At 54.5% G+C, this 22,841-nt stretch overlaps 1 protein-coding gene across 1 annotated transcript in view; it reads left to right on the forward strand.

Annotated features, from left to right (window-relative positions):
- TRABD2B (TraB domain containing 2B) overlaps window positions 1-22,841 on the forward strand; it is a 249,270-nt gene that overhangs the window by 202,873 nt on the left and 23,556 nt on the right. Inside the window, exons 7-8 of the mRNA XM_027771341.1 lie at window positions 12,201-12,347; window positions 18,742-18,916. Of these exons, the coding sequence (XP_027627142.1) occupies window positions 12,201-12,347; window positions 18,742-18,916 (322 nt within the window). The remainder of the gene's footprint in view (window positions 1-12,200; window positions 12,348-18,741; window positions 18,917-22,841) is intronic.

Raw genomic sequence — 22,841 nt, forward strand, 5'->3', positions numbered from 1 at the left:
GACCTATCCCCACCGCCCTCACCAAAGCCTCTCTGCCTTGTCCTGGAAATTCCCCTCTCCTTTTTTTGCTCTCCCTGCACTGCTCCCTGCCCTGGGCTGACCTGACATCATCTGGCTTCCCCGTGTCCTGATTTCAGTGGGAGGTACTGGCAGGAGACGGGCAGAATGTGGGGAGGATATTTCTCGCCTCCTGACTTCTGCTCCTCGTGGTCCAGACCATGGTCAGATAGGACCCCCTGTTGCTCTGCTGGGTGCAGGGCCCTGCTCCTTCCCCATCCCCTAAAGTTTGAGGGGCAGTAAGCTTCCTCTTGCTACTACTCCTTGTGCCTCCACCTTCCCTGCTCCATGCCTCCCTAAATATTCCCGCCATCCAAAACTCTCCAACCAGCCCTTCAATTGAACCAGCATCACCGGAGCTCACTTCACTGCACTGTGCCGTCTGCGTCCTAGTGGGTCCCTGCCCAAGATAGCTCGCCTCCTGGTCCCCCTGGCTCTGCGTCTGCCTCCATGCCCTCTACCCAGAACGCTCTTCTCTCAGATTTCCCCGTAGATTTCCCGGATGTTATTTCTCATCGTGGCCTTCCCTAAACTTCTTATCTAAAATGTCAAGCCCCAGTGCACACGTTCTATATTCTTCTCTACCTTAGTTTCTCTTTAGCAACTATCGCTCTGTAGCATACAGGATAGTTGACTCATTTTGTTCATTGTCGGCTTTCTCCTACCGAAATGAAGGCTCCATTGGGGCAGGGATCTTTATTAGTTGTGTTTCCTGCTGTTCCTCCAGAGCCTGGAACAGTGTCTGGCACAGAAATGCTTAACCAATACTTGTTCGATGGATGTGTAAACTGACCCTTTCACTGGTAGGTAAGCCAAGGCCCAGGGCTTCACAGCGACGTGTCAGATGGTGACTGGCTCTCTGGTCCCACCTTCACGTGGAGCCAACCCCCAGCCCCCAGCCCCAGGAAACCCTGTTTGGATGCCGCTGCTCTGTAGCCCTGTGTCCAGAGACAGGATTCTGTGCGGAGGCCTGGGATACCCAGTGCTGAACAGGAAGCAGCGCAGGCGGCGCTGCTTCAGTGCTGCCGATGGGGCGAGGAGAGGAAATAAATAAACTCAGCCCGAGCCTGACAGGCGCTCACCTTTGAAGAAATGTCTCCCAGGCCGAAGAAGGCTTCCTGTGAGGTGGAGCTGCCTTCCACCCCTACCAGGGTGCTGAGGGACAAATGCGACCCAGGCTGTGGGGATGCAGCTCCCCCTAGCTCTCTGCCCTGGGAGGCACTGGGTCCTGCAGGGAGCTGTTCACATGGGCGTCCTAGGTAGTGAGTCACTTAGCTTTTCATTCATTCGTTCATCCGTGAGTGTTTCTCAGGCACCTGCTAAGTACGTGTCAGGCACTGCGCTCTCTGTGGGCTGACAGTCAAGATCAGGATGGGCAATTGCCTGGCCTCAGAGCCATCACTGTCAAGCAAGGAAGGGTGGGCATTACACAGTAATAAAATGGGAAGTGCCAGGGCCCAGGACATTCATTTCAGGTCCTTTGGGGGTCGTAGCAGGGGACCTGCCCAGCCTATGGCCCGGGGAGTCCTTTTAAGGACAGAGCCCCTACAGCCAGGGAGTGTGAACTGGCAGATGAAAAGGGGGCTCCAGCCAGAGGTGATGACACAGGCAAAGGGTCTGGCGCCCCCCCGCCCTCACCAAAGCCTCTCTGCCTTGTCCTGGAAATTCCCCTCTCCTTTTTTTGCTCTCCCTGCACTGCTCCCTGCCCTGGGCTGACCTGACATCATCTGGCTTCCCCGTGTCCTGATTTCAGTGGGAGGTACTGGCAGGAGACGGGCAGAATGTGGGGAGGATATTTCTCGCCTCCTGACTTCTGCTCCTCGTGGTCCAGACCATGGTCAGATAGGACCCCCTGTTGCTCTGCTGGGTGCAGGGCCCTGCTCCTTCCCCATCCCCTAAAGTTTGAGGGGCAGTAAGCTTCCTCTTGCTACTACTCCTTGTGCCTCCACCTTCCCTGCTCCATGCCTCCCTAAATATTCCCGCCATCCAAAACTCTCCAACCAGCCCTTCAATTGAACCAGCATCACCGGAGCTCACTTCACTGCACTGTGCCGTCTGCGTCCTAGTGGGTCCCTGCCCAAGATAGCTCGCCTCCTGGTCCCCCTGGCTCTGCGTCTGCCTCCATGCCCTCTACCCAGAACGCTCTTCTCTCAGATTTCCCCGTAGATTTCCCGGATGTTATTTCTCATCGTGGCCTTCCCTAAACTTCTTATCTAAAATGTCAAGCCCCAGTGCACACGTTCTATATTCTTCTCTACCTTAGTTTCTCTTTAGCAACTATCGCTCTGTAGCATACAGGATAGTTGACTCATTTTGTTCATTGTCGGCTTTCTCCTACCGAAATGAAGGCTCCATTGGGGCAGGGATCTTTATTAGTTGTGTTTCCTGCTGTTCCTCCAGAGCCTGGAACAGTGTCTGGCACAGAAATGCTTAACCAATACTTGTTCGATGGATGTGTAAACTGACCCTTTCACTGGTAGGTAAGCCAAGGCCCAGGGCTTCACAGCGACGTGTCAGATGGTGACTGGCTCTCTGGTCCCACCTTCACGTGGAGCCAACCCCCAGCCCCCAGCCCCAGGAAACCCTGTTTGGATGCCGCTGCTCTGTAGCCCTGTGTCCAGAGACAGGATTCTGTGCGGAGGCCTGGGATACCCAGTGCTGAACAGGAAGCAGCGCAGGCGGCGCTGCTTCAGTGCTGCCGATGGGGCGAGGAGAGTAAATAAATAAACTCAGCCCGAGCCTGACAGGCGCTCACCTTTGAAGAAATGTCTCCCAGGCCGAAGAAGGCTTCCTGTGAGGTGGAGCTGCCTTCCACCCCTACCAGGGTGCTGAGGGACAAATGCGACCCAGGCTGTGGGGATGCAGCTCCCCCTAGCTCTCTGCCCTGGGAGGCACTGGGTCCTGCAGGGAGCTGTTCACATGGGCGTCCTAGGTAGTGAGTCACTTAGCTTTTCATTCATTCGTTCATCCGTGAGTGTTTCTCAGGCACCTGCTAAGTACGTGTCAGGCACTGCGCTCTCTGTGGGCTGACAGTCAAGATCAGGATGGGCAATTGCCTGGCCTCAGAGCCATCACTGTCAAGCAAGGAAGGGTGGGCATTACACAGTAATAAAATGGGAAGTGCCAGGGCCCAGGACATTCATTTCAGGTCCTTTGGGGGTCGTAGCAGGGGACCTGCCCAGCCTATGGCCCGGGGAGTCCTTTTAAGGACAGAGCCCCTACAGCCAGGGAGTGTGAACTGGCAGATGAAAAGGGGGCTCCAGCCAGAGGTGATGACACAGGCAAAGGGTCTGGCGCTGGGCACAGAATGAAACAGTGTGGGGCGGCCAGGTACCAGCTGGGGTGGCCTTTGCAGGGGCAGCCTCTCTCCTCACCTCCTATGCCCACTCTGACAGTGCCCCATGGCTGTCCCAGCTGGCCACTCAGGTCTGGGCCTTGCCGACTGGTCCCTCTTTGTCTGTTTACGTCTGTCTTTCCTACCAGTGGTGGGGTAGGGGTGGCGTGGCAGGTCAGGTCAAAGTGATAACAGAAAGAACCCAGTACCTGCCAGCTAGACCTGAGTGTGAATCCCAGCTCCAGTTCTTCAGGGTGGGACTGGTCCACATGCCTTCGGAACACTCACAGCCTCCATTTCCTCATCTGTCCCGTGGAATAGCAAGTCTCATCTAGAAGCATTACCCGTGAGGTCATTCCCCACACCTTTACAATAACCATGGAATCCAGCAGGCTCGACTCTGACCTCGCCTTCCTTCCCTCTCCTTGTTTACTCGGCCCCAGGCACCCTGGCCTCTGCTTCTGCTCACACATGCGTGGGGCTTTTGCACCTGCTAGTCTCATTCCCTGTCACTCTCTACCCACCTTTCTGCTTATTTTCTTAAAACATACATTAATACAATAGCACATACAGTCTTACTTCTTTGGAGAAGCAGGACCAATAGTTTGTATGTGCATATGTAAGTATATATATGTATGTCCATACTGGGTTGTCAGAAAAGTCATGACACATTTTTGCATAGAAAACAGAAAAATACTCCATGACTTTTCTGATGACCCAATATGTGTATTTGTATACACACACACACACACCAGTGGTGGGGTAGGGGTGGCGTGGCAGGTCAGGTCAAAGTGATAACAGAAAGAACCCAGTACCTGCCAGCTAGACCTGAGTGTGAATCCCAGCTCCAGTTCTTCAGGGTGGGACTGGTCCACATGCCTTCGGAACACTCACAGCCTCCATTTCCTCATCTGTCCCGTGGAATAGCAAGTCTCATCTAGAAGCATTACCCGTGAGGTCATTCCCCACACCTTTACAATAACCATGGAATCCAGCAGGCTCGACTCTGACCTCGCCTTCCTTCCCTCTCCTTGTTTACTCGGCCCCAGGCACCCTGGCCTCTGCTTCTGCTCACACATGCGTGGGGCTTTTGCACCTGCTAGTCTCATTCCCTGTCACTCTCTACCCACCTTTCTGCTTATTTTCTTAAAACATACATTAATACAATAGCACATACAGTCTTACTTCTTTGGAGAAGCAGGACCAATAGTTTGTATGTGCATATGTAAGTATATATATGTATGTCCATACTGGGTTGTCAGAAAAGTCATGACACATTTTTGCATAGAAAACAGAAAAATACTCCATGACTTTTCTGATGACCCAATATGTGTATTTGTATACACACACACACACACACACACACACACACACACACATAGAGGAATTTATTTCAAGTAGCTATATCATATATTGTAGAGAGGGCCAAACCCAGAACCTGCAGGGCAGAGTAAGAGGCTGGAAATCTAGGGAAGAGCTGATGCTTCAAGTTCAAGTCTGAAAGCAGTCTGCTGGCTGGGCCCCTCCTTCTTTGAAGAAAATTAGACTTTTCCTTTTCTTTTTCTTTTAACTCTGCCAAAGGGCACATGCCCTCACCAGAGGGGGAGAAAGAGACAGAGAGAGGAGAGGGAGAAAGCACCCTCCAATGCGGCACAGCCATCCCTTCTCCATGTCTCTGTCCTATCAGGATTTGAGGCATGCATGCAGATGTGCCCGTGTGTTTTCCAAACAGCCAGCGCCAGGATTCAAACCACATAGTTGCCACGTTGGGATCCACCTTCCTTAACCACTAGGCCATGAGCCAGCCTGAAGTCAGACTTGTTCTGTCAAGGCCTTCAACTGCTTGAGTGAGGCTCTCCCATATCGTAGAGTGTCATCTACTTTACTCAAAACCTATTAATTGTCACCCTCATCTAAAAAATACTTTGACAGAAACATCTAGAAAAACGTTTTACCGAACATTGGAGTACCAGGGCCTAAACAAGTTGACGTATAAAGTTAGCCAACACCCTTCATGAACCTGGCACCCGTACACATCTCCTTAAGCCATACTTAATCTCCAGATAAAGGTAACAATGAGGTCGTGCTTCCACTTCACACAGCACAGTAGTCCTGTGTGCAGCCAGAACTGCTCGGACCCCCTCCCCAGAAGAGGATGCAATCCCTGGGTGACATTCACTCTTCTCTGGTATCTGGTAGCATAAACACTGCGTTGTCACGTTGGCAACTTTAAATTCTGTGATGTGAAGTCATGTACCCGATGTCACATGACACAGAGATGAGAGGGGAGGAAGCAAAGCTATTTGAAATGGGTGCACACACACACACACACTCACACATACACGTGCACACACGCAGACATATTGAGAACAGAACCAGGAAGAACGCTCATGACAGTCATGGTCCTTGTCTCTGCCACTGATGGCGTGGTCACGTCTCCTGTTTGTAGCTAACCTCTCCTCCCTGGGAGCAGTGCTGCCTGGATGGAGTGGCTGGAGATTTCTACTGGCTATAATCACAGGGCTGAGTATAAGAAGAGATGCCCTGAGGGACTCCCTGAGTTCCAGCTGCACCCCACTCTGGGGAGCAGCACCCCATGTCCCCTTGCCAGTCAGAACCAATCCCTCCAGCCAGCACAGTAACTCCCCTCTTTGCCTCTTGACTCAGAGGCATGAGGGATTTAGCGTGGTCGAGGGGCAGCCTTAGCTTCCGGTTCAGTGGCATCCTGTCATGTTGCAAACACCCGGAATACTAGTATTTCACCGTTTTGTTCACTCTGTCTCCCCGTCAGGCAGGTGAGCCCAGTGCTAGTGGATTCTTGCCTTCTTTGTCCTGGCCAGTGCTCAGCACCTGGAATAGCACCTGGCCCAGGGAAGGTGCTCGACACACATGGCTGAGAAGAGGAGTTGTGGCTGATTCCCCAGGGTGTCCCGGGATGGGTTAGCAGCACTCACGGGACCACCTCAGACCTCCAGCCTGGGAGCTGGGCCAATCCCTAGGGTCCCTGGGTCCAAGCCTCCTTTTTGACAAAGGGGCTCTGGCTGCCTTCTCCTCACAGTGACGTCACTTGCCACCAAGTGAACACAGGCCTCGGTGTCCCCAATGCCGGCCGGTCAGGGCTGTTTACTAGACTACTCTGGAGAAATAAACCTGTCCCCACACTCCCGGCGCCTGCCTCCCTCCACCCCAGGCCTGTGTTTGAAGACATGTTTAAATTCCATACCTACATTCAGCAGACGCCGCGGACCACTGTGTGCCCGGCGAGTGCTGGCGAGGGGGCCTGTGGGGATACTCCAGAGCTCTTGGTGGCCTTCCAGGGGAGAGAGGCAGCTCTGGCCTCCCCCAGTGTTTGTTATTCCATGTCAAAGCCTTATCATAAACATTATCCTAGAGCGGGCCACCGAGGCTACGTGCGCGGAAGGTTTGTTATTCTAAGGTGGCCGCGGGCAGAAAGCACCACGGCCTGGGACCCTGAGCAACACCAGCCTTGAGAGCTCAGGGTGAGTGACAGGGAGGCACGAGGCAGGACCTGGCACTTGCTTACAAGGCCCGTGCACTTCCCCGCTCCCCGGGATGGTCTGTCTGCCTACCTGCCTGCCTCTGAATCCAGCACTCTCAGGTCCCTGCAGAGAAGCAGCCGAAGATGCGTGTTTGGTGAATGAATGAATGATTTCAGCATTCCTCTGTTTGTTAGATGTACCAAGAACGCTTTCAAAGGAGCTTCCCGCTTAGAAGTCCTGATGTTTGAATCTGGCCTAGAGCCCGGTAGATGTAATTTCAAACCCCAGCTCTGTCCCTGCTACACGACCATAGTAGGTGGCCGTGTGGCCTTGGGCCCACACCACCCCTCTGCTTCTTTCATTTCCCATCTGTGAGTAGGGACATCCTCCCTGCTGGCCATCTCCCAGAGTGGAGGGAGGCCCCAGTTGGCAGCAGTGAACTAAGAGGATGGGTTACAGGGTTGGCCTGAGCACCCATTCCACCCCCATCCAGAGCTGTCACCTTCAGTGAGTCACTTAAAGTCTCTTGACTGCAGTGTTCTTTTAACCTAGTAAATGGAGCTAATAATAGACTTACCCAGAGTTGCTGTTGTTAAGTTAGCGTGGGCTTAGAGAGTTCCGGCACAGTAAACGCTCAGTGAACAGAGCACTCCTGGTAATAAATGGACGAGCACATCGCAAAAACGGCAAGGGGGGCTACGAGGCCAGAGGTGTAGGGAACTGAAGCCGGTGACTTGATCAGCGTCTTTCGTTTGCAGTATTTCCTGGATGTCTGCTCCTGGGGATACTGGGATTCAGCTGTGAGGGAGCACAGAGACAACTGGGGTAACCACAGAGACTGGGAAGCCCAGGGGTCTGTGGGAGGCACCAAGCCCTGCCCAGGTCAGTGGACTTGAATTGGGTCTCAGTCCCGGCCTGCCACACCCTGATTGCACCACTCTGGGGATGCCTCTTAAATGACCCAGGCTCCGTTTCCACGAGTACTCCCCGGCCATTTCTAGCTCCTTCCCAAGGCTCCAGTAAGGATGTGCGTGTGGACGAGCATGGACTGTGCCAGTGGACCTCTCAAAACCCAGCCTCAGATTTGTGGTCCAGGACCCTGCAAAGGATTCTGGGAGGAGTCAGGAGGCCCAGGGTGGAATCCACTCTGCCCTGAGCTTAGAGTGTGGCCATGGGCGAGCCCCATCCTGCATGCTCTGGACTCATCTTGTCTCCTCTTTTATATGATGAGGGCATAGGATGATATCTGGTTCTCAGACTGCATTCTGGGGTATTTATGGGTTCCACAGAGAGACCTTGGGAGTCCTTGCTCCCTGCTATGGAGGGGTGCACCAAGCCAATAGAACCTCAGGCCCTAGCCTGCCTCCCTTACAGCAGCAGCTAGGGAAGTTTCCATTTTTATCTGCTCCATATTTTGAGTTCTAAGTAAGGTTCCTCTGAAGAACAACAATAACAAAAAAGGATTCTTTGGCTAAAAAAGGCTTGAAAAACCTCTGGACCAGATGACCTTCAGGGACCCTTTCAGCTCTAGTCTGGGAAGGTCTGAGTCTATTTTCTTCTAAGTTTTGTTGAGCAAACACTTACCCAGCACTTATCCATGCCTGGACTGTTGCCCTCTGCAGGTCGTAATGTATTTAACTCACTAGAACACCTCCCAGCTCCTTGACAGCCGCCTATTTGCAGACGCGACTCTGTGAGTCAAACAAGGTCCAGGGGAGTCATTTCCTTCCAGCCAGGTCTTCAGAGCATGCGGGCCAATAACCTCACTGCAAGTCAGGCAGTGCCCAAGCTGAGCTGACCCCGAGCAACAGCAGAGCAGGTGTGGGCAACGGCCAGGCGTGGCCATAGGAAGTCTGTATGTCCCAGGCCCCCCGAGGAGGAAAGCCGGTCAGCTCGACACGGACACTTTCACCCGAGGCATGTGCTATGGGGGAGGAGGACATGCCTGTTGCCTTAGCAATGTGCACAGCAACAAGGCCTCTGCCTCCTGCGAGCCATCCCCAGCCACCACGCTGCCATCGACACCCGCACCAGATGGCTGAGCTCGGATTTCAGTGGTGGCAGCCAGAGTCCAGAGGCCTGGAGGAGGCCCAGAGGTGGGGTGGTGGTCTGACCTCATCGCCAGCCAGCTCGTTAAGGGGAGCAGCCCAGGCCGTGGCAGCCGGCACACTCCAACTCTCCTGCCCAGCCATTGACACAGATGGAAGCGCTGGGTAGAAGTATTCCTGGGAACACGGGCTTGGCCCTGGTGCCTGGGTCAGGATTTTAGCCAGGCTGTCTATACCTAGTTCACGAGCTCTTCTGTGCAGATCCTGAGTTCTTGAGCCAAGTGGCTGCTGCCATTTGTTGGGAACTTCTGCCACATGGAGGTGGCATACTTTAAAATGCAGACCCAGTGCCACAGTTCTAGGGACTCGTCCTAAGGGCTTCTCGAGCATCCTTAAACTGGGAGGTGACTGCAGTAGGTGGCAAAGTTCTAAATAAAGGATGTCTTCCTTTTCTGGGCACTGTGCTGAGGGCTGCAGATTCAAAACTGAGTAAGTCACAGTTCCTGTCTTCAAGAAGCTCATTGTCTCCTGAGAGCATCTGGGAGCTAAAGAGCAGTTACAGTCTATTGTGCACATCGCGGTCACTTATCACCATGACTACATGGTGTCACAACAGCGATGAACAGTGCTTACTGCTCACGGATCTGGGGCCAGTTGCAGGCAGCCTCAGTGGATCTTGGCTGGGCTCACTCACATGTCCGGGAGTCAGCTGGCTGTTGGCCTTCGCAAGGGTGCTCCAGGATGGCCTTGGCTGCGTGGCTCTGCCCTCCGTGTCTCCCATTCTCCAGAAGGCTGGCTTGGGGATGCAAGCAGCAGCAAGACGTGTGCATCTCAGGCCTCCATTTGCAATTGTCACGAACATCCCCAGTGCTAAAGCCAGCCCACAGGCAGAGCAATGGGCAGTGAAGTTCCACAGCAAAGGGCATAGGTGCAGGAGCGGCTTGGGTGGGGGCTGACAACCTATCAGTCTACCACCTGTGCAGACCACGGGAGCCATGGAAGAGGCCCACCCCAGTCTCCAGGTGGTCAGAGAAGTTTCATGGAGTCATCTGAGCAGAGCCCAGCTGGCCAGGTCTGGTTTGCTACTGGACAATGGAGAAGGTAGGGCTTTCCAGGCAAATGGAACAGCATACACAGAAGCAAGAGGCTGTTTTCTTTGAAGAATGCTGAGCGTTTTAGTACGTGGAGGCTGTAAAAAGCAAGACTACAGCTGGGTCCAGGGCACTGCCTTAGAGGTGCCACTGAAGAGTTAACCCTTTAACCTGCAGGCAAGAGGGATCCTTTTTTAAAAAAATGATTTTACTATTATCATTATTACTATTATTGTTATTTAATTTGTTATAGGGCACATGTGCTCACTAGATAGAAACAGAGAGAGAGAGAGTGGGAAAGAGAAAAAATAAGCCACCAGGTCTGGAAGTCAAACCAGTTGGCCACATGGGAGTCCAGTGCCTTAACTACCACACTGTTTGCTGGCCCAAGAACCTTTTTTGGAACAAAAAAGAGAGAAGGGAGCCATCAGATTTTTTCTTTTAATATATATTTTTAATTGCCAGAGGGCACAGGCACTCATCAGAAAGAGAGAGAGAAAGCACCCTCAATGGGGCATGGTACATCACAATCCATTTTCCTCTATTTCCCCTCCCGTTAGGTTTGGGACAGGCACTCACACACACACACACACACACACACACACACACACACACACACACCTCCAGGGTAGGATTCAATCCACAATCAACCGTGAGGGAGCTGGTTCCCTATACACAAGGCTTAAGCACTGCACTATGGGGCCAGCCCAGATTTGCTCTTTTGAAAGGTGACTATGGCAGAAGAATATGAGGTGGTTAGGAGGGACAGGGCCTGCAGTGGGATGGGAGGAGCTGTTGCCATAGACCCAGGGAGAGACCCTTGGGCCTGAGTTGGTGTGGGTCTAGAGGCTGGGGGCTTACCGTCTAAGACATTATACAAACAGGATGAGCAGGGCCTGAGGGTGACAGCTGGGGCTGGGGCAGCAGCAGGGACGAGTAGCCTCAGACTGCCTTCTGACATGTTGTACAAGAGTTGCAACACATTTTTCCTTATTTCTGTCCTAAGTAATTCAAATAATGGCCCTCTGTTGGCCCAAGGCATCTGGGATTTTTAGCCCATGAAGCCAGCACCAGTCCCAACTCCAACCCAGTATAGACTGAGCAAGTCCCTACTCCTCACGGGGCCTCAGTTTCCACATTTAAACAAGACCAATGGGATGAGCAATCTCTAGGACCTAGAGCTGTGCTCCATGGCAGCCAGCCCTCAGTGCCAGAGGCAGTCATGCTACTTAGAAGTAGCCAGAAGGCTTGTTAAAGCACAGAAATTCTGGGGCCAGCAGATGGTATGGAGGTTAAGGCACTGGATCCCATGGGGTTGACTGCAGTTCAAGTCCCAGATCTGGTAGCTTGAAAACCACTCAGGGCATGTGTGCATGCATGACCAAAATCCCAAGAGGAGAATAAAGGAGAAGGAATTGCAGCATGGCTGTCCTCCTGGAGGGGAAGGGATGGGTGATTTCTCTCTTTCTCTCTCTCTCTCTCTCTCTCTCTCTCTCTCTCTCTCTCTGGTGAGTGCACCCACCCTATAGCAAAAGAAAAAAAAATCTGATTCCAGAGAGTAGGGTCTGGGCCTCTGACTTTTCCAGCTTTCCAAGTGCCCCTGATCCTCGTGCTTGGGCATAGCTGTCTAAGGGGTTCAAAGGACAGAGGAGCTTGAAGACACACGGGCTGAGCTTGAGCGTGGATCTGATGTTGAGGGAACCCGCTCCTCAGGCCTTTCTGGGGTGAGGGCAGCCTCCCCAGGTTGGGCCCAGGATCTAGATGGGCTTCTTACTGCGTCTGTGCATTGGTCTGGCTTAGTTTGGAGGTGCTCTTGATTGCAGAATGAGTCTGCACATTCTAGAGCACGTCTAAGCTCAGGAGACAGAGGACTCTAAAGGAAACCTAGGTCCCAAAACCCAACTCCAAGCAGGGTGCTCACTTCGCTGCAGCTTCAGATTAGAAACTGAGCCACTGAACAGGAATGGGGACTGTGGGCAAGGGCCAGTGAGGGGACCAGGTGGAACGTGTTCAGAGACCAGGGAGTTGGGAGCGGGCAAGGTTGAAACACTGAGCTGAGCCAGCAGGTGTGGCCCCGCACACTCACTCTGCGTCAGGACTGTGGTCCAGAGGGAGGAGGTCGGCCAGGGCCCCCGGGTGCAGCCCTTATTCCTCTCTTACCTCTGCGCAGGTGCTGTTTGCCCTGAACCAGACCCTGCTGCAGCATGAGAGCGTGCGGGCCGGAAGCCTGCAGGCGCCCTACACCACAGAGGACCTCATCAAGCACTACAACTGCGGAGACCTCAACGCCGTCATCTTCAACCACGACACATCCCAGGTGAGGCTCCTCTCCTCAGGTCAGGCACCCGCTCCGAAGACCCTGAGTGAGACCCGTATGGACCCAACTGTGCCAACACAGGGTTTCTTCTTTCCAGCCATGTTGTTATCCCCTTTTGTTAGATGGGGAAACTGAGGCTCAGTGAAGGGAAGAGACTTGCCTAAGGCCATACAACTTACTGGTTGTTGAGTTCTCGAGAGCAGCAGCTTGAGCCAGGTATGTGTTGCTCTGGGAACTAGAATCCTAGAAACTTGACCTGTAGGACCAAGGAGGCCTCTGACAGGTTCCTCCAATACCTGGGAAAGTTACAGCCTAGGGCCTGCAGTTACTTGGGGCTGGGACTTGAGGCTAGCCTGGGGCATTCTGCCTTATTGCATGCCCTAGAGGAGAGGTTAGCAGAGCTGGTCAGTACACAGGACCCCAAGGGTATGAGCCTAGCTTCCCCCTGCTCCGACTCCACCTGCTTCTCCATGGCTCTCAGGGTACCTTCCAAGATACTTCATCCAGCACTCAAGGTCCTCCAGGACCCGCCCTCTGCTGGCCTTGTCACAGTCCACTCTGCAGCGAGTGGGACTTGTGGCTCTTCTCCTAACAGAGCTTACCTTTCATACTCAGTGCCTTTGTTCAGGCTCTCCCCTTACCCTGCATCCCTCCGCCTTGGCCCCACCTATGGGACACCCTGTGTTCCCACTTCTGAGAAGCCCTCCTGATCCTGGATGGAGTTAGATATTTGCCAGGCAGTACTAGGCCCCACATGCTCATGTATCATGCAGCTTGAATATCCATTCTTTCAGGAAGCAGTTGAACTAGGCAGTGGGCCACTCCCCTGCTCAGGGCACTGCATGGGCTGCCCATTTTTCTCCTGGGAAAAGCCAGAGTCTGTGTGGTCCCCTGTGCTGCCCCTGCTCCAGCCCCTCTCCTGATGTGCTCCTGTCCCACATGCCACTCCATCTGCATGGCCTCCCTGCTGTCCCCTAAGCCCCGCTCACGCGCTTCTGCCTTTGCACTGGTGCCTCGCTCTTCCCCAAGGGTCACCATGGCTCAGTCCTCTGCCTGCAGTGCTTCGCTCAAACAGCACCTCTCTGTGAGGCTGGCTTATCTAGAACTGCAGCAGGGCCCTACCCCACACTCTCATCTCATTAATATGTGCCTTTTTCCTGTGGCCTTTGTCACCCTCTAACACACTAGATGCTTGAGTCATTGATCAGTGGCTCCCGTCAGGCCCTCCCCACTGGAGAGCCCCATGAGGAGAGAGGTTTTGATCTCTCTCATTCATCGATATAGCCCAACTAGCTAGAGCAGTCCCTGGCCCATGGCTGGACTCTAAATATTTGCCGAGTGAATGAATGAAATCATGTGTACGTGAGAGCTAGGCATGGGCTATGGAAAGGGAGACAGTGGGGCTCCAGAGAGAGCTCCCCATGGGGCTTCGGTTTATAGGAAGACAGAAGGCTTCCACAAGAATGGTATCCCCAGACCAGAGTGTGATCCTCGCCGTGGTGGGGAGGAGTGGATGGCAGGAGCAGCTGGTTTAGGTGGGCTTGGGTGTAGGGCTGGATCTGGGGAGAGAAAAGGTTCCTGAAAGGCATAGATGAACTGGCCACAGACGGGGCAGGAAGTGTTTCAGCAGGGAAACCACGTGCAAACAAGCCCAAGCAGGATGGAACAGGTGGAGGAGCACGAGTTTTGGCTGGAGATGTAGCCAGGACCAACTGTGATGTTCTGTCCCTGCTCGCCCAGGTCGGGCCTGGCATAGAGCATGAGTGACAGTCACATGAGTGAATGTGTGCAAGTGGTGCTTTGGAGAAGTGTAGAGAATGAGAGAGGAAAGAGCCAGAGGCCTTGACTCAGTGAAGACAAGTGAGGGAGGAGAGAACCTGACTTTGCGGCGCTTGGAGGACTCTCACCAAGGACCCACTGTGTAGTAAGGCCCCGCCCAGCACCATCTGCTTGGAGAGAGCCCAGTGGTTCTGAGCAGCTGGGGAGCTTGTAGTTCAGAGGGTCCTAGTCACAATGGGATGGCCTGATCATGGTGTGGCTGGGCTACAGGAAGGATAGGGCCCTGACCAGACTGACTGTAAGCTGAGAGTAGGAGACATGGCAACCTCCGGCCATGACCAGCTCAGATTTTCTCCAAGCTTGTGTCCAGAGCCACTGCTTGATCTCACATGGGTGACAACTGTATCAGGGGTCCTCCTGCAGTTCCAGCACATGAATTGGGACAGAGGATGGGTGGATTGACCTGCCTGGAGTAGCCGACAGCCCAGGCCACACTCAGGGGAGCCCAGGCTGAGGGGAGCACAATCAGCGTCAAGTCTAGCTCTGAGAAGTGGCTGGACCATCCTGCCCCCAGATGCAGAAAAGCCCAGCTGGCACCAGGGTAGAAAGGCTGGCTCCAGTGCCCCTCTGAGCCTGGCTGCCTGGACGTCTGTGTGGGATAGAGGCTGAAGGACTGTGGTCACTCTGCCTGCAATCAGGGAAAGCCTCAGGGAGAAGGTGCCATGGGAACTAGGTGTGAGGGTGGAATCTACCTTGGGGATGCACGGGAGCTAGTAGGGGTGTGAGGTAGGGGAAGTCGTGAAGGAATACAGAGAAAAGGGCAGGTCATACAGGGGTGAGGACACCTGATGAAGGTGAGAGCCCTGGAGAGCTCAAGCTGCAGAGCGACATGGTCAGAAAGATGCTTCTGGCTGCAGCATGGAGAATGACGACGCTCCCTCCGGGGCCAGGGTGAGACAGGTGCAGGGCCCAGGATGACATCAGGTACAGGGCCTCATGCACTTCACCCTGGGCCTACCTGCCTCCCCACTCCGCTCCACCATCCCCACCTTCAGAAACGGCCACTGCTGCTGTCAGAACCCTGTGTCAGAGAGTGATTCAGAGGCCCACCCCTGAAAAGGCATACCTGAGCCCCTGGCCTGCATTAGGCATAGAGCAGCCACATGTATTTATTGTCCTAATCCTGATAGTTTTGAGCATGAAAGATCAAATGATTAACACATTGAGTCACACCCAGTCATATACCTGGATTGCCCTGGACTCCCCCAGACAAACCAAGACACATGGTCACCCTACTGGGTGCATCCTCTGGACCCCACATACCTCACTCCTTTCAAAGCATGATCCCTCAGTGCTCTGTGCATGTATGACCCCCCCCCATGGGGACATGAGCCTCAATAGGCTGAGGGCGCTGTGTGGCCCCCTAAGCCCCATGCAAGGCTAGACCTGTAGGCATCCCCAGGGGCTGTGTGCTGGAAGGATGGGGTCAAGGGAGGCGGTACGGTCACTGAGGTCAGCAGCATCCACAGACCTGAGTGCTTGACCATCAGACCTGACCCAGGCCAGATCAGTGGTCAGGAAAGGTTACACTGAAGCCACCCCAGTGGCCCCACCCCAGCCCTGTGCCACGCATTTCATTCCTCCATCTCAGATCTGTCTCTGTCAGGCCCTGAGGACTTTACACATCCTCTTTAAATGTTATCACACACCCCGCACTTAAACTTGTCACGGGAGAGTTAAGGCTCCTGACAAGTGTAATGACTTCATTCATTTGTTTCCATCCCAGCCCTGGCTCCCGCCCAGTCCCATCCTTGGCATGGAGCCTTGACCCATCAGAGAAACACAGAGGGAATGTCGGCCGGTGGCTGGGCAGCCTAGCCCGGCTAACCCGGCCGGGGGCGGGGCAGCCTAGCCAGTCTAGCCCGACTCCTCCACGGCTTTGAAATTTATTAGGCTGTCAGGAAGGTCATGACGTGTTTTTCTGTGCAAAAATGCGTCATGACTTTCCCAACAACCCAATAAGTTTTTGGTCCTGTGCTTGTTTATATTTTTCGGCTCCCTAAGGGGCGTGCGGAATCCACCTTTGCATAACGCATGCTCATGATCACAAAGCGCTGGGGGAAGGTCTGGGCCTGTCTATGGGTCCTGGGTAATCTGGGAAGAAGGCAAGGAAGCAGAGTGCTGCCCCAGACTCTTGGACTCTTGGATGGTTCTGTAGACCAGCTATTTGTCATCTCCATCTCTACCCCTGCCGGAAGCCACCCTTCACTGGTAGCCTCAGGTCCCGCAGGGGAGGTAATGGAGCCAACTCCGTCCCCCTGACTAGTGTGTAAAGCTGACACTGATGCAAGAATTCCTTTGTGCCATGCACTATGCTAAGCACCTTCCAAAACTCATCTCACATGGGACCAGCAGGTGGCGTGGTGGTTGAGGCCCTGGACTCCCACATGGCTGACTGCAGTTTGAGTCCCAGTCCTGACAACTTGCTTTCTCACTTTCCCTCTCTCTGTCTCTGTCTCTCTCTAGTGAGTGCATGAGGGATTGAGAGGGATTCCGCCCTCCAAGTTGTCCTAGCTGTCTGGCTTCAGGACCTGTATTCATCGCCTTGATTCCTCCACCATCTCCCAGCTCATTCCTTCCTCCAGTCGTTCACTGGCCCAACAAATATGTATTCGTTGATAGACTATAGATAGTCTCACAGGCTCTCCCATACCCAAGGGAAGGCAGAAGCCTGTGAGGGATGTGTTTCCACAATCTCTCTGTTCCTCACCACCCAGAAGGCTTGGTTTTTTCCTATAGCTGCATCAAGTCCAAATGTAGCCTATCTTGTCAGGGCTGTCAGTCATCACTTCTAGTGGGGGCTGGGTACAGAGAAGATAGGTGAGCACTTCATTTCTGCATCTGACAAACAGGAAGTCCCTGGGCACCAGCTCTGTGCCGCCAGCCCTGATTGGGCACTAGCAGGACTGTCACACAGCTGTGCAGGTTGTGCACTGCACAAGTAGGGGACACCAGTCACGCCGTTGTCTGGCTCATCTTACAGCAGCAAATCGGGCCTTTCTGGCAGAGAAGTCCCACGCTGTGTGCACTGTTGTGTCCCCTCTGGCTCTAGGAAGTGCACTAGTCCTGGACCAGAGATAGCAGAACCACAGGTCCCAGCCTCTTCAGAGTCTCTCAGGGCCTCCTCAGAGTCTCTCAGGGTTCAGCCACCTTGATTCCTCTTTTCCCCAGCAAGAATGTCAGCAAACCACCAGTGGCTCTTGAAGCCCTTTGGCGGCTAAAACATGCAGGAAACCAGCCTCATCTGCCAGCTTCTCTAGCTCCTCATCCATCAGCCAGCTCGGCCTGGCAGCCAGGTTTTGGGCCTCAGGAGGTGAAGACAGAGACATGGAACAGGGGACCCAGGAGGGCATCCTGTGAGCAAGAGCTTGGAGGTGGATGAGGGAAGAGAGAGAGCATGCTCTAACTCACTGCCTCAGTTTCCTCACTGGCCCTACACATGTGCTGTAGAAGGTGGTGCTGTTGCACCCACCAGGCTGGAAAAACAGAAGGTTGGGAACAGAAGAACGTGGGAGGGGTGACTGCAGTCAGGACGGGAAGCACAGCTTCACCTTTAAAGTTCGAGGAAGCCTTGCTGGGCACTTCCCTGAGCCAGGCCTCGGGGACAAGGAATGACACAGGCTCTGAAAGTAGGGACCTCCCTCATTTAAGAACACATTATCAGGTGCATGGGACTGGGTGACAGTGAAGGGCCCAGAGCTCAGACAGCTGGGTAGGTCCAAGCTGGGCTGTGGAACAAGCCATCCTGAGGGAGCTGTGGTCCTGGAGCTGAGGTTTTCAAGGAGGGGTGGAGGGGTTCAGCTTATGTCCTGCAAAGTGGGGGGCCAGGGATAGACAGATGCTGAAGGCAACAGATGGTGACTGGGCACTGAGAGAACCAAAGGTGATGACCTTCCTCTCTCCTCCATAGGGTGGGGTAGGCTGATAGCACCCGTCTCATCCAATCCCTACCATATTGGCAGTCCCATCCCACGAATGAGAAAACAGGGTCAGAAACATTAAGGAACATACCGGGCACCACACAGCCTCGGAGCAGAGACTGAAGCCCAAGTCAGCCCAGTTGCGTGCCCCATGGCCCTGCTGATACACTGGGCAGCCCAGTCGACCCTCTATACCCTCTTGCTGAACTGAACCCTTGTCCGCGCCAACACTGGGCTCTGCGCTGAAGTGAGGTCAGTTAAGGAGATGAGCACTGTCCCAGCCTCCCAGTACCTCCACAACCGGGAGTTGAGTAATACAAGCCAGAGGCACCAGGCAGCTTGGTGCCTGTGGGAGTCCAGCAGCTGGGATCATACCCCGGCCCTGCCACGTCACCAACAGTGTGACTGCACATGGTTCTGGGTCATTTCCTCCCTTGCTTACTTCATCTGGAAAACCAGGATAAACAATACTCATCTCAAAGGCTATTGGGATTGACGAGACACATCTCTAGAGGCTACCGTAGGGCTCTGACCAAGGTGAGTTGCCCAGCCCGTGCTCCTGGGCCTTGCACGTCTCTCTGAAGTCCGCCTTGCTCCACGTGGAACTGAAGGCAGCCTCTGTCTTGCCTTTGCAGCTGCCCAACTTTATCAACACCACCCTCCCACCGCACGAGCAGGTGACGGCCCAGGAGATTGACAGCTACTTCCGCCAGGAGCTCATCTACAAGAGGAACGAGCGCATGGGGAAGCGAGTCATGGCGCTGCTGCAGGAGAACGAGGACAAGATCTGCTTCTTTGCCTTCGGAGCAGGTCTGGGCCACAGTGGGGAAGGGCTTGTGTGCAGACCCCCGGGAGACTTGCCAGGCCCTCCCTGGTGAGCACTGAAGCCCAGAACAGGGCAGAAAAAGGTACATGGTGCTCAGCAGGGAGCTGGGACCCAAAGCGGTTCTGCTGCTGGACAGGAGTTTGTTGGTAGCAGCCTCCCTGGGCAAGAGAAGTGGCACTGGGCAGGGCCAGGATAACTTCTGGGGGCCCTGCATGTCCCAAGAAGCCATATAAAGCGGGCTCTGTGGGCCTTCCCAACACAGCCAGGGCCAAGGTGCTGAGGGCCATGGCGTGGTGGGGAGAAGACGGGCTCCAGGTCCCAGCCCAGCCACATGCCCTCGGCTGGTACCTTCCCAAAGGCTCAATCCCCTCTTTCACAAGTGGTCAGTGATAGCAGTAACCACTGAGGAACTGAAACTCTCTACCTTGTAGAAAAGCCTTAAAAGTACTTAAATAGGGCCAGCAGGTGCTGTGGTGACTAAGGCAGCTGAACCCCACCTGGCTGGCTTCACAGTTTGAGTCCTGGACCCAGTGGCTTAAAAAACCCACCGGGCACATGTGCATGCCTGTCCAAAATCCCAATAGGGCAATAGAAGAGAAGGGATTGTGGTGCAGCCGTCCCCCCAGGAGTGATTTCTCACTTCCCCTCTGTCTCTGTCTCTCTCTCCCTACTGTGAGAGATCAAGACTGATTTCATAGTGGGCTTTTCCCACTGTTTGAGATCTGTCCCTCTCATTCAACCCCAAATGCTTCAGGGTCAAGGGCAGGAGGACATCCTCCTAGACCTCTTCTCCCTCCCCTGCACCCCTCAGCACAGTACAGCCACATGGACGGGGCTCAGAACCCATACAGGTGAGGAGTCAGTCTTAGGACTGCAGTGAAATGATGGCCACACTGTCTGGGCACTCTTCCTGGTGGTCAGACTCCCCAGAAAACCCATCCTGCTGCTGCCCGTACCCTTGGTTCTGCTGAGAATTCATGTCCCGGCCTCCTCTCTGGGCTCCCACAGGCCGCCAGGACTTTCCTATCACAGCCCTGCGTGTGTTGAGCATGCTTGGTGTCTCCCAGTTTGAGCTATGCAATCCCTGGCTTTCACACACTTGAATGAATGAGTGAATGAATGAATATGCTGACTTTGAGGTCCCTGAGCAAAAGTGCCCCACTGATCCCACATTACCCCACAGCAAAACCTGCACTAGAACCTGTACCTGCTGCCCCCCTGGTGGGAGGCGAGGGGGACAGCGACATCTAATCTGCCCTTTGGAAGGTGAGGTAGGATCGATAAATGAGAAGAGCTGGGAACCAACCAGAAAGAAAAGTCCCAGGTCCTGCTGAGTGAACCCTAGATCGGAGGCTGGAGGAGAAGGAGGGCTTTTGGGGACGTGAGGCAGCAAGATGGCAAGGCAGGAGATGGGTGAGAAGCGAGAGGACATGGAGTCCTGTCAAGGACCCCGGGATGGGAAAGGCAAACAGCCTGGTGTCCGGGAAACTTCTTTCATCTCGAGACCTTCTACACGGCCTTCTCAGAGTCTTTCCTCCCCAACCTTCACATAGCAGGATTCCAGCGGGGCAAGGCCTGAGGGCCTGTCAAGTCCCCAATATCCAGGCAGCAGTTTCATGCCTGACCAGCAGAGGTTTGAGCAACTGGCACTAAAAAGAGGCAGAATAAGTCACAGAAGACTTCCTGAAGGAGATGAAAACCAGCTGAAATTTCCCTGATGCAGGTCCAGCTGCCTCCCAGGTCCTCTCCTCATCCCCACGTCCTCGGACAAGAACCACACTCAATTCTATACCAGCCTCAGTTCCCCACTCTGTGGCCTCAGGCATGGATGCCCCTCAGAGCTCAGGGCTGGGCAAAGTAGAGCAGCCAGGGTCCATGTAGGGCCCATTCAACCTTGAGAACAAGAGGTAGCACACACCCAGCCAGGCCAGTGCCCGTGGCCTGCCCCACTTCTCAGCTGGAGCCAGAGCCATGGCATCAGAAGTGTTACGGAGTTTCTGACAGAGCTTCAGAGGGCTCGCCACCCACCACGTGTGCATCTGGCAGCTGGCACGCCTGTTGTGGCCTGCTGTAGCTGCAATCCCTGGCCAGTCACCACTCCTGTTGCAGCCCAGAGCAACCAGCCCTCCAGGGGAGCATCCTCTCCTCGCTCATCCCTAGCTATTCCTCTCTAGCACAGAGGAGAGTCGGGAAGAACATGTATCCATGTTCCAGACTGGATCTCTAGGGCTGCTCTGTCAGTGAATGAGGATTAATGAAGTTCAGCTAAGGGCGTGGCACGCTTGCCAGACGGCGCAGAGAAGGCAAGAGGCCAGGCAGAGACCAGGCAGAGACCCCGTGCTCATCCTGCTGCAAAGTGGCCTTGGGCACATCAGTCGCTCAGCTTCTCACAGCCCTCCAACGCCGCCTCTGCAGAGAAGCTCACGAGTCAGCGGACTGGTGCATGGAGGACTCAGTGCTTGATCACCCTGTGCCTGACCACAGTCAGGGCAATGCGAGCTCCTGTGTCACCACGGTTACTTCAGGGTCCCTGGTCCCCTGGAGCCCAAAGTCCTCCAAGAACAACTCCCACAGAAGAGACCAGGACTGTCGGGGCAGAGGCAGGAGCACTCTGTGGCCTCTCAGGACCATGCTGGGACACTGAAGGGAAAGCCCAAGATCTGGGCTTTCAGTTCAGCTCCAAGTGACAGCGAGGCTAAGGAGGGGGTGGCCCTCGCCTCTGTCCACATGGCTGACCAACAGGGAGCTCTCTAAAGTCCTGGGGTGCTGTGGTTCTAGGAAAGGAGCCTCTGGATGTCGTAAGGAGGGATTCTCATGGGCATGGTGGCACCTGCCCCTGCAGCTCCATTCCAGGCTGACCTAGAGTCGCCCTGCCTGATCATTGCCTGGGTCTGGAGCGGTCTCACCCAGCAGAAGCAGAGGCCACATCTGACTCATCCCAGCGTCTCCGGGGCCTGGCACATGCCTGGCATGCAGAGGGTCCCAGTAAAGGCTTGCAGAGAAAAGGCCAAGCACTCCAAGCCCCCAGGGCGCAAGCTGGAGGAGATCGCCAAGGCTCGGGCCCTCCCCAGAGAGCAGCGGCAGGACACACAGATGTGACGTGAGAAGGGGTCGGGCCCAGTCTCTGGTGCCGGAGGTGACGAATTGATCTACGGTGTTAGAAACTACTTGGCGGACTGCAGACCCAGACCCCGAGCCAGCCTGAAACCTGCCGAGCACATGGGCCCAAGGTCCTGACCAGCTGGAGCGGGAAGTGGGCTGTGGCTGACAAAACCCTGTCGGAGCCTCTCTCCGCACTTGTTCTTTCTTTAGAAAAAAAAAAAAAACTTAAGTCTCAGGTTTAAAGGAAATCAAAGACTGAGACCCTGAAGATTTTAGAAGAATCAGGAGGGGTGACTGGGGTGGGAGGGCCCTGGGGGGGCCCTTCACAGAGGAAGTTACAACCTGGAGTGCTCCGAAGAGCCCTCAAACTGGGCACCCAGTAGAGGCCCAAAGGCAGATCCTGCCCCTAAAGGAGCCTCCTCTGAGCCCAAGGAGCCTCAGACTCAGCAGCTTCCTCCTAGAAGTCCCACCTGGGTTGGGGCCCAGCTCTGCCCCTTCTGTCCAGGTGACACAGGTGACACGGGTGACACGGGACGGTTCTGGTAGCTTCAGCAGGGTTGGTGAAGGTGCGATGGGGAAATGCATCAGCGTGTGGTACGTTCTGAGTTCTGGCGGGGCGGAAGGCAGGCCGCCCTTCTCGGTGTCTGTGTCCATGTGCGGCGTTAACACAGAGCCCGCTGAGCAGCCAAAACCCCGAAGTGCTTCGATTTCTGACCTCCTCAGTTCCAGCAGCCTCCAAAGAGGAGCCAGCCAGCCATAAAGGCAGCTAAAGAGGCAGAATCTCTGCTTCCCCTCAGACATCACCAA

The sequence above is a fragment of the Tupaia chinensis genome, unplaced genomic scaffold (genome assembly GCF_000334495.1).
Source record: "Tupaia chinensis unplaced genomic scaffold, TupChi_1.0 Scaffold000207_1, whole genome shotgun sequence".
NCBI classification, from domain to species: domain Eukaryota; kingdom Metazoa; phylum Chordata; class Mammalia; order Scandentia; family Tupaiidae; genus Tupaia; species Tupaia belangeri.